We start from the raw sequence: 14728 nt of genomic DNA, 5'->3' as shown, positions 1-14728 counted from the left end.
TCAACTCTGAGGCCAGTGCTCTCCCGATCTGAAGCACAGAGATCTTAGGTGATCGGCCTGGGTCAACAGCTGATGAGAGGTGCTCCCAGGCCCTTTGACTCCCGAGGAGGCCCTCTCACCTGGAAGCTGGTACCTCCCAAGTGTGAGAGGCTCATCTCAGGGGATTGGCGGTGTTTGGATGCAGCCACCCTCCACTCACCAGATACTCACTGAGCACTTCCCTGCACTAGGCTCTTCTAGGGCCTGGGGATACAGAAAACTAAGACAGACACCCCTGCCCTCAAGGAACTCAGGTGCTAATGGGAGAGGCTGTGAACAGACAGTGAAACACAAAGCATGTCAGAGGTCAGAGGGTGGGGCAGTCAGCTCAGAGCCCTGGGCATCAGGGTGTGGGCATGCCTGCTCTTTTAGATTAAAGGGGCAGGTCTCGTGGCAATGGTGACAGGTGAAGTGACTCTAGAAGGTGAGTGAGGAGGTCCCACCTGGGTGCTAATACGCCCTAACATCTCTGCAGAAGGGGGAAAGAGACAGAGAGCAGCCCCTTAGCAACCAGGCTTCTGCAGGCAACCTCTGCATTTGAAGGCAGCCTCAGTACCTGCCGTAACACAAGCCCGTTGCCCTGTTTTCTTCTTTTCTTTTTGTACTTATTTTCTAGTTTTCCAGTAATTTTGTGTTTTTTGCAATGAAGCTAGGTGAAAACAATGGGTCTCAGGATTAGTGACACAGGTAGTCGGAGGACACAGCCCAATCGGTGACATGTTTAGTGTGGCTGAAGTCTGAACTGCTCCTTGACGCACTCTGCTGTGTTAGCGATGAGACTGAGCTGCTCTTACGAGGAGACCCTGAGAGAATAAGTAACAGTTCCTTCCAGAACCCCAGATCCCAACCACAGCCACAGAGAGAGGGCCAGGAACATGAAGACGCTCCTCAGGGAAATGTCAGTGGTGATGCGGGACTCATTCTAGACCCCCCAGCCCAGCCTGTCAGCTGACCTGGGGGCCCACAAGGGGGCATGTTGCAATATGAACATTTTCTTCCCTGGCGGCTCAGATGGTAAAGAATCCACCTGGAACTCAGGAGACTTGAGTTTGATCCCTGGGTCAGGAAGATCCCCTGGAGGAGGGCATGGCAACCCACTCCAGTATTCTTGCCTGGAGAATCCCATTGACAGAGGAGCCTGGTGGGCTATGGTCCGTGGGGTCACAAAGAGTCGGACTCGACTGAAGCGACTGAGTGTGCGCACAGGCACACACACAGGTGAAACCAGGTGATGTATTGATAAGTTGGTAAAAATGTTGCAGTTAGAAGCCTGCAAGTACTTACGCTGGGCTTCCCCTAAACGCCTTGTTCAGAATTCACTCATCCAGTGTCCATGGTGACTCTCTCGAGCCGCGGTCCCCAACCTTTCAGGCACCGGGGACTGGTTTCTTGGAAGACAGTCTTTCACAGACTGCTGGAGGGCGGGAGGATGGTTTCAGGATGACTCAAGCGCCTCACATGTATTGTGCATTTTATTTCTATGATTACGACATCACCCCCACCTTGGATCATCAGGCATTATTAGGTCCCGAAGTCTGGGGACCCCTGTTCTAGATCACAACTAATGAGAATAAGGAAAACTAGGGCAGGTCTACCAGACCTCCTGTTTCCGAAGGTGACTGTCCTTCCCTGAAAGGCTTTTCATGCGTGCCTCTGTCCCGTCAGGTTTCTTGACAACCCGGAGGGCCTCGTGGGACAGTGCAGTCGCTGGATCACCCCCTCAGGTATGTCCCAAGGGAGGGAGCAGGCGGGAGCCTCGGAGGGACCAGGGCTCGGGCCCATCCGGGGGGTGCCTGTCCTCACACCCCTCTATTTCCCTCGAGTTTTCCAAATCACATGTGTATCTGTGCCCCTCGTAGAAACAAAAATCTTCCCCCCGCCCAGATTCAGAAGTGTGTCTGAACAGTAACAACAGCAATGCACACAGACACACGTAACCACATACACATAATGTGTGTTTTTTTTTAAGAGTCATATCGCCTATATTTGTCTCTGACTTACTTTTTCATCTAAGAAGATTCCTTGGAGATTTTCTGTGTCAATACTTATAGAATTTTATGGATATTTTTAAAATTGTAAAATACACTTAATGTCAGCTGAAACTGCATTTGTGACTCATTAGTCAGTCATGAGATCCATTTAATGGGGATTTTAAAAGTGAAAAAGACAGGGACTTCCCTGGTGGTCCAGTGGTTAGGACTCTGGGCTCCCAATGCAGAGGATCCGGGTCCGATCCCTGGTCAGGGAACTGGATCCCACATGCTGCAACTAAAGATTCTGCATGCCGCAGCGAAGCTCAAAGATCCCACGTGCCACAACTGTAGGACCCCTTGCAGCCAAATACGTACAAATATATATATATAAACCACACATGGTCAGATCCCATTTTCATTATTAAAAGGTCTCATCAGAGAAGAAAATCTGCGAAGAAAGCATTGCAGAGGATGTGAAGCCAATGTTAACAGCAATTCTCAGGGATGGAGGGTCAGGTGGTTTTTTTTAAAAATTAAAGGACTTCCCTGGTGGTCCAGTAGTTAAGAATCCACCTGCCAGTGCAGGAGACGTGGGTTCGATCCCTGAGCTGAGAAGATTCCACATGCCAAGGGGCAACTAAGCCCCTGTGCCACAACTGCTGAGCCTGCGTTCTAGAGCCTGGGAGCCCTAGCTGCTGAAATCACCCTAGACCTTGTGCTCTGCAACGAGAGGAGCCACTGCAGTGAGACGGCCAGGCGCCACAGCTAGAGAGCAGGCTCCCACTCGCCGCAACTAGAGAGACCCCGAGCACAGCAAAGGAGCCCCGAGACAGCCAAAAATAAACAAACAGATAAGCAAAACTTAAAAGACAGAAAAAGTATGAGTGCCTTGCAGAAGGAAATGCTTAATGAGATACTAGCTTCAGTGATACATATTTATAGTCATATATATGTATGTGAGTAACGGGTTATAATTCGAAATACATATTTCATATGACAAAATGCCTTTCTAATTATACATCTGTTTCTGTTTTGTTTATAATTTCATTTGTATCTTTTGAAAAAACATCAAAAGAACATCATTTCGTGACACATGAACCCTGTGAGGTTCAAGCTGCAGCGTCCATCAGTAAAGCAGTCTTGGTGCACTGGCTTCCCGGCCTCCCTCTTTGGGCCTTTTGTGGGAGAACAGCCGAGTTTGGTCCTCCCCTCACAGGCTCCCTGCGTTCTGAGCCAAAAATATTTACTCTCCTGCACTTCACAGTAAAAGCTTGTTGGCCCCCATTTCAGAGATATGCACCAAATAGTTAGAGATAAAATCATATAATCAGCTGGGATTTGCTTTAAAACAATACAGGAGGGGGAAGCAGTAGGGGTTTTGCTGAAACAAGGTTGGCGTGAGTTGATAGCTGATGATAAATCCGTGCACCTCAGATTAGGCCTTGACCCCACTGTCTTTTAATTGGAATCACTCACCTGATGCCTGGACTTACCGAGGCTCAGATTCTTTTTGTCTCAGCTCAGAAGAGGCAAAATGATGGGCACGATGTAGATTTATTAATACAGGATGCTCGTGAGAGGTGCAAGCCAGCAGGCAAGTGGGCTCTGCCCCAGAATTAAGCGGGCTGTGTGTGTGTGTGTATGCCTGATCAGTTGTGTCCAACTCTGCGACCCCACGGACTGTAGCCCGCCAGGCTCCTCTGTCCATGGGATTTCTCAGGCGAGAGTACTGGAGTGGGTTGCCATTTCCTCCTCCAGGGGATCTTCCTAACCCAGGGATCAAACTCACATCTCCTGTGCCCCCTGCGTTGGCAGGCGGATTCTTTTACCACTGCACCACCGGGAAGCCCCAGTAGCTTTCTTGAGGTAGCATCAACTTAAAATGGTCTCCAAAAGCTGCCTAGGTTTCCTCTCTATGTATAGTCCCCTATTGGGGCTTCTACATCGTCCTGACTAACTGTCTGTCTTGCCATAGTTGAGCCCAGGGTAGGCCAGCTGCAAGCCAGGCACCAGATAGGAAGCTGGAAGAAGATTCGAGGAGCTGCAGACATGCTTTGTTCGCAGCAGAAAGGCAGACAGGCTTTATTCTTCTCTAATGGTTGACATCACCCCACTGCGTGGCAAGGGCTTTTCAGGTGGAGCTTCTGTAGGCATGATTCTCCTGCGCAGTGCTGTAAACGATCTCAACTGTTCCATAACCACGAAGAGTCACTATTTACACAATGTGGACCAGAGCAAGCGGACCGTGGGACGGCAGTGAGAGGGAGCCGGGCGAGAGAGCCTGACCACTGCCATCTTGACTGGCTGTTGTTTCCCTACACTGTCCTATTCTGTCCCTATCAGTGACGCTAGGCGACAGACACGCTATTGCTCTTGGTACCACTTTCCCGGTGCTCATGTTTAATGTTTTAAAAAAACTAAAATCTAAGTGGCTGCAGCAGTGCCGGGCACAGAGGAAGCACTGAGCAAAGGAGCACCATGGCTGAGACCCTCTGGGCACGGCCCCCCAGGCTCTGGGTTGGGGGGCTGCTCCCCTCAGGCCTCCCCCGTGTCTTGGCCGCAGAGACCCTGCAGGAGTACCTGAAGGTGGTGATGGCCCTCCAGTACGAGGAGAAGCCGCCCTACTCCACACTGAGGAACGAGCTGGAAGCCCTGCTGCAGGACCTGCGGGCGTCCGCCTACGACCCCTTGGACCTCCAGGTGGTACCCTAGGTGGGTTCCAGCAGGAAGAACCGGGGGGGTCTCAACCCTGTCCCTGGCTCCCATGGCTGTCTCCACTGATGCCGTATGATGGGATGGGCACAGAGCGCTCCAGAAATACCAGGTTGTTTGTTCAGGAACCTAGCACACTGTCCACCTTAACCACAGACACTCTCCAAAAATGAAGGCATGACCTCCTCCACCCAGCTTGACCGCACCCCCCTCCCCACCCAGTCTCTGTCCCCACCCCCACAGCTGTCGGAGAGACCTCTGGCTCCTCCCACACCCCTCTCTCCCACTCCGGGCAGTTGCTAAGTTCCTTCTAGTCCACCTTCTCCAGGGCTCTGCGTCTGTCCTCTGGGATCCCCTGGAGCATGGGCACTTGTCATAGTCACCTGCTGGCGATGAGCTCCGTGAGGACCAGGTCGAGTCTGTCTCTGCATCTCTGCGTTCCCCGCGCACGTCGCTGGCCTGGCTCACAGATGCCCTACCCATATTTACCGAGTGGGCCATCCGGTCTTCCTGTCGATGCTGGCCTGTCTTACAGTACCTCCCCGTCCAACCCATATGGTGGAAATTTAAAAGCAAACCTAACGGCCCCTTTCAGGACCGTAGTGTCCGGTCTGCTCAGTCTCCGAGGACCACTCACTCAGCAGCAGGGTTGTCCCTCGGTTAGGAAGTTAGTGAGGAGATGCTCCTTAAGGAGCCTGGGGACCTTGGAGTAACTTGGGGATCCTCTTGGCTCTGCCTAGGCCTGACTGCCCGTCCTCCCCTCAGATTCCAGCCCACACGGAGATCAGTCCCACCTCAGGACCTCGGCATGCACCATCCCCACGGCCTGTGACCATTGTCCCCTTTGTTTTTGCCATGACCAGCTCCTTCACATCACTGCCCATCAGATCCCGAGGCCTCCCCAGATCGCCCCAGTGAGGTGCCTCCTGACCACCTCCCTTATCACATCTCCTGTTTTCTGCACACCCCTTGTCCCCTCTTGGGGGGAAGCGTGTGTTTAATCTGTCGTGTCTCCACAACTCTCCTCCAGCAAAGCCTCCTTGGTCCTCTTGTTTGTGGTGGTGTTGCCCATCCCTAGAAAGTATTGATGGAAAGCTGCTATCACACTGCTGCTGCTGCGTAGGGTCTTAAAGGGTACCCTTTGAATGAATGACACTGACAGCCATTTCTATTGTCTTCTAGAACTTTCAGCCTGGAGTTTGAAATAGAAAAAAAAAAAAAAAAGGAGCTATGTGACTGAAGGCCTGCTGTAGAATCACAGATAAGCTTCTCAAAAGATCCCTCAAATGTGCATTCCTGCCACTTCTTCAGGTGAAACTGCTCATCATCGGTCTAGATCAGCCTCAGGGAACCCGGAAGTTAGGCCCCAGATACTGTGAACTCCCTCCTTTCGACTGTCCCTCCCTTCAGCTGTTGTCTCCCGCCAGCCCCTGGGGTTTTGGGCGGAGAAGACCCCCGATTCACAGACGGGGGTTGGGCTGGTCCCCTCAGTGGGGACACTGCCATTGGCACCACTGCGCTTTGACAATAAATTGTTTCATTGGAACTTGGAGAGTCGGCTGTCTGCAAAAGAAGTTCCTTTTGGAAAAATGTAGCTCATTTTTCTTCCCCATCCATCCATCTCCTCAACCTTTCATCCAACCATCCACTCTTTTTTTTTTTTAATATCTATTTATTTGGCTGTGTCGGATCTTAGTTGCTGTGAGAGGGCTTAGTTGCCCCAGAGCATATGGGATCTTAGTTCCCTGATCAGGGATTGAACCCACGTCCCCTGCGTTGGAAGGCAGATTCTTAACCACTGGACCACCAGGGAATTCCCTCCACTCTTCCATATATCTGTCCACATTTTCGAGCAGACACTCATTCATCCATTCTTTCACTTATTCATCCATCATCTATCCATCCATCTATCTCTCCATGCACCCGTCCATATGCTTGTCCATCCATCTATTCACCCTTTCATCCATCCACTCATTTACCGCTCATTCTCTCATCCACTTACCCTTCTTCTCTTCCACACATTCACCCTTCCTCTTATTCAACAAACATTCAGCAGACATGTCTTGAGTTCATGCTATACGACACCCATTGTGCTGCCCAGAGGATCCCGATGAACCAGACCTACGTGCCAAGGCCCTTGAGCTGATGGAGTCTACAGTTAAGCAGAAGGACACGACTTGGGGCTGTGATCGGCACTCTGAAGACAAAGCACGGGTTGTGATGGAGAATGAGGGTCCTCCAGACTGGAGGGCACCTTTAGGGGGAGCCTGGACACAGAGAGACCAGGGAGGAGGCCACAGGACAGACAGAGAGAGCCTGGGGAGAGGTTTCAAAGGCAGGCTGGCCGGCAGCATGTGCAAATAATTAGGCTGGGAGGGATTGCGGAGGAGGAGCTTCAATTAAAAAGAAAAAGAAAAAAAAATGGAGGAGGAGATAAACATGCCTCCTTGAATTTCGCTTTGGATATTTTAAATTATGCACCCTGCTTTGGGATGGGAAGAATCAGAAGCCAGAAGCAGGGATAAACTGCTCAGAGAAGCCTCGATTCTCCCCCTTCTCTGGAGAGGAAAGAAGAATGAGCAGACTGATGACCATTTCCTGGCTGAAAGGAAGGGTGTATAACCCTTTGCAGAAGGACGTATTCCTCAGTGAGAGAGAAAACCATCAGAAAATCTCCCACTGGCAGCCCCTCTGTGTTCACGAGTCCACAAGGGAAGAGGGACGTCAGCCACCCTTGGGGATCCCAGATCAGGCAGGAGGACTGGTCACAGTCGACGCCTGCCCCCCGACCCCGCCACCCTCCTGCCCTTGAACCACTTGGCCAAGGTCCAGCTACCTTCCTCACCCTGGTCCTCCCCTCCCCTCTCTGAGCAAGCCCAGCCAGCAGGACCAGCACTGTTCAAACAACAGGAGAAGCCCACATCCAGGCAGAGTGGCAAGAGTGTGGGCAGTGGGCAGTCTCCCTCCCTGTCTCTCAAGCAGCCTCTATCTGTCTCCAGAGCCAAGGTTTTGACAGTTCATCCCAACTTCTGAAAGAGGAGGGTGTTGTTCTCAGCATTAATGGTCTTAGTTCTTGGAGCAGTGATCAAACCTGTATCCTCTGCGTTGGCAGGCAGATTCTTAACCACTGGACCACCAGGGAAATCCAGACACCATTTCTAAAGGTCATTGATCAAGAGATGCAATATAATCCTGAAAAATGGCAAGGCAAAATGTGCCACGAAAGATGGAATTAGGACCTTCAACACCTCTAGTTTGTAGAGCAGTTCCAGCCTGAAGTTATTAACTGTATGCTAAAACATATTCCTATATTGGCTCATAACACTACTGTTGGGCGTGTTCCCTCATGAATGGAAACAATGGAAAAAGTTAAATGGACGCTCAGTAGGAAAAAGAACAAAAGCAGTTGGCCGTGACCCTTGTAAAAACTATATTACAATGTAAATGGATACAGAATGGAACTGCAAGGAATTTTATAAGCAGATTCTACAAAAAAAACCTCTTTAAGAACCACAATATCAAGGACACAGAATTAAAAAGAACCTTGTCATTTATTTCAGATAATCAGTGAATGATTTTTGTGTCTGAGAAAATAGACAAGTTGGGTTTACAGGAAGCAGGCTCAGAGAAAGACCAGTTTGCAGTCTGTTCACAGGAAGTGCCCCAGGGGTGAGTCCCAGTGGAAGGGAAGGGAGGGGCGGGCTACGGGGAGCCTAAGGATGGGATCCTGCCTAATGACAACCTCTGCTCAGCCTTGGGGGCAGGGGGAGGCACCTCTGGAGCTAGATAGCCCTGCAGAGTGGTCCCCATTTAGCCCAGCATGCCAGACCTTTATCCCAGCAGGTTGTCTTGGGAAGAGGTTTAAGCTTGGGTGAGATGCCCTTTGCACATTCATCCCCGTGGGACACTATATGCGTTAATTACTGCCTTGACGCCCCACGACAACCCTGTGAGTTAGGTTTGTGGTGTCCATTTTATGGAGCGGGAGACTGAGAAGGGAGAAGGTGACTCGCTCAAACTCACATGCACGGTTTGGTGACAGGTCTGAAACGTGAGCCCAGTTCTGCCCATCACGCCACCAGCGGGACTCGCATACGCTAGCTGGTAGCCCGTGTGCATGGAAAACTGTTCTCTCAGGCATCGTCCCGGATGTCTCTCTTCCCTGAGAAGCCCCAGGTCCCCCAGCCGCAGGTTGCAGAAGGTTGCGGGAGGCGGGGTCGTCATTTAAGGATCTTGACCTCTGCATATTCGGTGGTGCTGGTGGCAGCCTGGTCCCAAGGCTCCCGGGGCCTCAGCTTGAGGAAACTGAGGGAGGCGTAATGAAGCTCCTGATCCTCCCCCAAGAGGGGGGCGGCCACGGCTGGGGGCGGGTAGTCCAGGGGGCTGCCTGGAGGACACTCATCCTGGTAACCCTGTGTGGAGGGGAAAGAAAGGCATCATATTAGGATAACAGGGTCTGGGGACTTCCCTGGTGGGCCAGTGGCCAAGACTCCGCCCACTCAGTGCAGGGTCCCTGGTCAGGGAACTAAGATCCCACGAGCCACTACTAAAACATCCCACATGCCCCATGGAAGGTCAAAGATCCGCAGGCTGAAACTGAGACCCAACACAGCCACATAAAAATAAATAATTGAAAAAATTTTTAAAGGGATAAAGAGATGGAAAAGAGCAAGAAGCGTCCACAAGTGAACCAGGAAACTGAACGTTCAGTCTTTTCATCTATTCACTCCAAACATTGGCTGGGCCCCCATTCATTCGTTCATTCAATGCTTGAGAGTATTAATGCCCGGCACTTGGTAATCAGTTGCCAGTCTTTTGGATTTCTCACAACAATCTACTTGGGAGACACTGTTATCCTCATTTATCAGGTGGAGATAAATGAGGGCTATGGCAATAAAATTGGGCTTCCCTGGTGGCTCAGACGGTAAAGAATCCGCCTGCAGTGAGGGAGACCTGGGTTTGATCCCTGGGTTGGGAAGATCCCCTGGAGGAGGGCATGGCAACTCACTCCAGTACTCTAGCCTGGAGAATCCCCATGGACAGAGGAGCCTGGTGGGCTGCAGTCCATTGGGTCTCAAAGAGTTGGACATGACTGAGCGACTAAGCACACACACATCAGGTGGAGAAATTGAAGCTAAGTGAATGTCCCCAAACCCGACATTTAATCTTTGGTAGGGCCAAGATTTATGCTAGGTCCTTCTGACTCCAGTACTGCTTTAAGGACCTGCTCTCCTGGTGCCAGGCGCTGGATATTCAGTGAGGAACAAAGACGATGCCACCCCCTATCTCGCAGTGGCAGTGGGGGAAGCAGACACTCAAGCTGTAGTCAGTTATATTACTATCTAATAGGACCGGAATGGGATGGATGTTATAAGAAGGTCAGGGATTTGCTCAGGCCTGGACTGACCTCAGGGACCACTCATCATTACAGAGTCAGGCAAACACAATCCCCAAACTGCATTATAAGCTTTTTTGTTTGCTTGTTTTTTGTTAATATTTATCTATTTATTTGGCTACACTGGGTCTTAGTTACAGCATGCCAACTCTTAGCTGCAGCACGTAGGATCTAGTTCCCCGACCAGAAGTGGAACCCGGGCCCCCTGCATTGGGAACGTAGAGCCTTAACCACTGGACCACCAGGGAAGCCCCCATTATGAGTGTTATACTTGAAAGATCTTATGCCGGAAAGAGTTAACCTTGCCTGAAGAAAATTTGACCTTTTGCTCCAGCACCTGGGAGGGAACCTCTAAGCCCTTGAAATGTCTTGCCTGATAAGTTTGTCTCAGAACTTGCCTGGTGGTATCTTGGGGACCCCTGAAATTGATTTTGCTGGTAGTACATAGTAGTTATTTTGGGGAGATCCTTGCGGCATCCTGTCTTGGGGAGGTGAGGTAGGAAGTGGGGGCAACGTGGGTCTGGGGTCCAGAGAGAAAGGAGGAGGGCCCAGTTGGAAATAAATGCCATCAGTAAGATGGATTAGTGGTCCTTGGCTCTCGAGAGAGGAGCCAGAGGGCAAAAGGGAGGGGCTCCCAGGTCTTGGACTGAGTAGCTGTGTTGATGGGTTGTTGTTTTAGTGTCTGACTCTTTGCAACTCCATGGACTATATCCCACCAGGCTCCTCTGTCCATGGTACTTCCCAGGCAAGAATACTGGAGTGGGTTGCCATTTTCTCCTGCAGGGGGTCTTCCCAACCCAGGGATAGAACTCATGTGTCCTGCATTGGCAGGTGGATTCTTTACCAGCTGAGCCACCTGGGAAGCCCCATGCTGATGGGACCTAAGAGGAAAAGTCTGTGTGGGTCGTGATGAGCACCTGAGTCATCACGAGGACTGCGGCCATGGCAGTCAGCCAGGTGGGGAGTCAGCCAGCTGGGATCCTGAGGGACCGAGGGCTCATCACTCACCTGGGAGGTGGGACCCAGTGTGCAAGGTTCATCCTTCTCATGGGCTGCCTTCCTGCAGGTCTTCACTCTGAGAGGGGAAGCCAGGACCTCTGAGCAGCCCAGCTGGCTCAGAGCTTGCAGAGTGGCTATTGCCCCCTTCCTAACCCCCTCCCCATCCCCACTTGAGGCTAGAAGGGGCTGGAACTTCCCCTGGCAGGCCAGTGGCCAGTGGTTAAGACTCGGCTCTTCCACTGCAGGCTCGATTTCTGGTTGGGGAACTAAGATCCCACTTGCTGCGTGGGGCAGCCAAAAGATAAGAAAACTTGAGAGAGAGACAGGCTAGAAGGGCTGACCAAGGCCAAGAGGTAGGGCACGCACCTCGTCTCATGACCTTCATAGCAACAATGGGCATCCTTCACCAATGGCTGGGGTGCATGGTGGGGGGGACAGATCCTGCTCTGATTCCCTGACCCATGACCCGGTTCTCCAAAGCGCCATACCGTCCAGATTCCTCCAGAGGGGGCCCTCCAGGGATTCCAAGGCCATCCCCTTCCCCACCCTGCACTCGCCCGGCCCCCAGAGACGACACTAACCTGAAGAAGATGAGGCAGGAGCAGAGACTGAGCAGGCCAGCGGCGCCAGCTCCCCCGATGGCCCCCAGAAAAAATTCCCCTCCAAGCCTGGGCTTCCCTGCAGACGAGCAAGATTTACCCACGTGCCCCCTCCTCCTGTAGAGTTTGAGCTCTCCTGTCCTCAGTCCCCAGCCAGCCAAAGAACAGTTCTCTGCCCCCACCCCTGCCTCTCAACCCTCCTGCCCAGGCCCTTCTCCACACCAAGCATCATCTTCTCTAGGATGACTCCTGTCCCCTCTAAGCTTCTCCCCCTCCAACAGACCCCTGACCTGGCAGCAGCAGGACAGACCCGCTCCGGGCCCCGTGGACGTTCAGGGCCTCGCAGCTGAGGCTGAGGCCGGAGCTGAGCCCCTCACGGAGGCTCAGGGAGCCATTGGCCCAGGGCCCGGCAGAGCTGGAGGCGACCTCGAAGGAGGCGTTGCTGGTGTTGCTGAACTCCCCCTCCAGCAGCCCCTCGCCCAGCCACCAGCGCAGGGAGGGGGCCGGCCGGGCTCGGGAGGAGCAGCTGCAGCGCAGACCCTTGTCCTCCTGGGAGCAGGAGGGGCCCAGCAGCTGCGGGGGTGCTGCAGGGAGGGAGGAGAGTCAGTGGTGTCTGTCCCCTCCCTGCACCCGAGTTTCCTCTCCCCGGGGGGTTTTCTTCCCCCCTTCCCCCGCAGCTCACTCTGCACAGAGAGATGCACGGAGATCCACAGGGAGCCCCGAGGGTGCTGAGCTCGGCAGGTGAGTTCGCCTTCGTGGCCCGACTCCACTCGGGGCAGGTACAGGACCCCAGGGCTTGAAGGATGTGAGGGGCTCAGGGTCTGGCTCCCCCGGAACCAGCTCAGTGTGGCCGGGGGGTTGCTGTCGGTGTCGCAGGCCAGGCGCAGAGAGTCTCCTTCCAGAACAGGAAGAGATGAGCCATTCCCCAGGTGTTTTAGCTCTGGAGAGAGAGAGAGAGACACGAGAGACATAGGGGCACAGACAGCTGAGCCCAGACTCTGAAGCCCTGTCTCTGTTTCTCTATCCTGTTTGTTTTTTTCAAGTTGCCAAGAGATCCCACAAGTAGCTTTAAGCAGCTTTATAGAGACATAATTCACAAACCATACAATTCCATTTACATACCACTTGAAAGTCACTCGGATAACCATCACCACAGTCAATTTTAGAACATTTTCACGACTCCCTCCGAAACACTCTGCACCCCTCAGCCATTTCCCCCAATCCTTCCATTAACCCAGCCCTATGTGACCACGACTGTCTCTCTAGATTTGTGTCTTCCAGACGTGGTGTGTAAACATCGGGCTTCTTCCCCTCAAGGTGATGTTTCTGAGGTTCATCTACGTGTATCCGGAATGAACGGGGGGTGGGGCCTGGGGGGGTGGGGCTCTCCCTTCTCTGCGATCCCTGCCATGCTGCACGGCCCTCCCTTCCTACCTGTGCCAATTCCTCCGGAGACGCTGATGGTCAGCTTCTGGGGAGGATCTGGGGGCAGAGACGCCATGGTGAGGAAGGGAGTCAGAGCTGCCCCTGCCCCAGCCCCCTTCCCAGGGTCCCCCACACTTCCGGAGGCACAGAACCAGAAGCAAAGCAGAACAGGACCCCCCCCACCCAAGCCCCTGGCCTGGGGTCACCAGCGCCCATTCCCAGCCCCACAGGCACCCCGAGGGCCTGGCCCGGTGCTCACAGGACACATTGAGCGTGACAGTCCTCTCCGCGCTCACAGAAGCCCTGCGGAAGGTCACCCGACAGGTGAGGCTCCTCCCGTGATCCTGCGGGCGGGGGGTGAGCAGGATCTCCGAGGAGTTATAGGCCTCCGTGGAGTCCAGTCCCAGGGGTCTGAGGGCAGCCCCGGTCCAAGAGATGGTGGGGGGCTTGGCCCAGTCACAGGCCTCGGGCAGGGAGCATTTGAGGTGGCTGCTGGAGCCGGACTCCAGGGGCTCCTCGATGTGGACATTGGGGGTCCATGTTCGTGCTGGAGAGGAGAGATGGAGAGGCCAGACCCCGAGGGGCACCCCTGTGTGTGCCCACCCTGATCTGACTGTGGGCCACTGTCCCCCACTGCCCTCAGAGATGGAGGGGCAGGGTCCATCCTTCCCACCCTCTCTGACCCCGGTTCCTGGGGACCCTTCCATACCGATCACATTCACAGTGAGCTGGTTATTCTTGTAACTGTGTTCTGCAGCTTCTCTTATCAGCTGAAAATAATAGTTTCCACTGTCCCTCTTGCGGGCCTCTGCGATGCCCAGGGAGCAGTTGTTGGCCCTGGGGTCCCCAAGGAGGTGGAATGGGATATTTCTCTTCTTCTTCCCACCCTGGGCTGAGTTGTCTGTGGCCACAAGAACGTCCTCTTGGAGTCTATCCTCTTTCCGGAACCATGCGCCGTAAACGTGTGTGGACTTGGCCCAGCCAAGCTGGGGGTAGGAGACGTTACAGGGCACGGAGACGCACAGACCCTCCTGCACTGTCACCGATCCCTGCACTTGCAGCTGGTATAGTGATTCCTTCTCCGGGGACCCTGGGGGAACACAGAGGCTCAGCTGCAGCCCCAGAGCCAGCCCGGGACCCGCTCTCCCCATGACCCACTCACCCGCCCACAGCAGGGGCAGCAGGGGCAGCAGCAGCAGCCTCTCCATGTCCAAGGGGCCAGGAGTTCCCAGGGCAGTCCAGTTTCTGGACCTGCTTCTCTGTCCGTGAAGGAAGCTCCAACAGGACAGGGAGAGTGACCATCCACAAATGAGCAAAAGAGGAAGCTCGGAGCTGCTGAAATCTGGTAAATATCTCTTCTGACTTCTCCTTTCCTGCTTGGACGTTGCAGGGCAGCTCTAATTCAGGATGCAGCCACCCTGGGTGAGCCTCGGGCCAGTGGGGCTCTCAAGGGAAATGGGTGGGGAGGGGCTGCAGAGGCAGGGATGCAGTCATTCATTCATTTGCCAGGCAAATGTCGACTCCATGAAGCAGCTGAGGGCAGAGGAAGGCAAGGCCTCACAAATCCTGCCTCACTGTTTGCGTGA

General features: G+C 53.4%; 2 protein-coding genes across 5 annotated transcripts in view; one reads left to right on the top strand and one right to left on the bottom strand.

Moving 5' to 3' along the window:
• Window positions 1-6276, top strand: part of VRK3 (vaccinia related kinase 3) — a 34912-nt gene extending 28636 nt beyond the window's left edge. For 3 of the 4 annotated variants that reach the window (XM_010849641.1, XM_010849640.1, XM_010849639.1), the window contains exons 13-15: window positions 1705-1763; window positions 4576-4724; window positions 5907-6276. In XM_010849641.1, coding sequence (XP_010847943.1) covers window positions 1705-1763; window positions 4576-4724 — 208 coding nt within the window. In that variant the 3' untranslated portion in view covers window positions 5907-6276. Of the gene's footprint in view, window positions 1-1704; window positions 1764-2440; window positions 2578-4575; window positions 4725-5906 lie in introns of those variants that run through there. The other variant, XM_010849642.1, reaches the window with a different exon arrangement.
• Window positions 6277-7812: 1536 nt separating this feature from the next.
• LOC104995676 (sialic acid-binding Ig-like lectin 5) lies at window positions 7813-14457 on the bottom strand. The gene is made up of 9 exons (XM_010849638.1): window positions 14305-14457; window positions 13852-14232; window positions 13402-13689; window positions 13152-13199; window positions 12400-12657; window positions 12008-12301; window positions 11700-11796; window positions 11128-11194; window positions 7813-9136 (listed from the first exon to the last, which is right to left on the bottom strand). Exons 1-9 carry the CDS (start codon window positions 14348-14350, stop codon window positions 8945-8947), a joined length of 1671 nt encoding a protein of 556 aa, XP_010847940.1. The 5' UTR covers window positions 14351-14457; the 3' UTR covers window positions 7813-8944.
• Window positions 14458-14728: the final 271 nt, after the last annotated feature.

This window comes from Bison bison, unplaced genomic scaffold, assembly GCF_000754665.1.
Source record: "Bison bison bison isolate TAMUID 2011002044 unplaced genomic scaffold, Bison_UMD1.0 scf7180017864285, whole genome shotgun sequence".
In the NCBI taxonomy this organism is placed as follows: Eukaryota; Metazoa; Chordata; class Mammalia; order Artiodactyla; family Bovidae; genus Bison; species Bison bison.
This window is presented reverse-complemented; position numbering and strand designations above follow the sequence as displayed.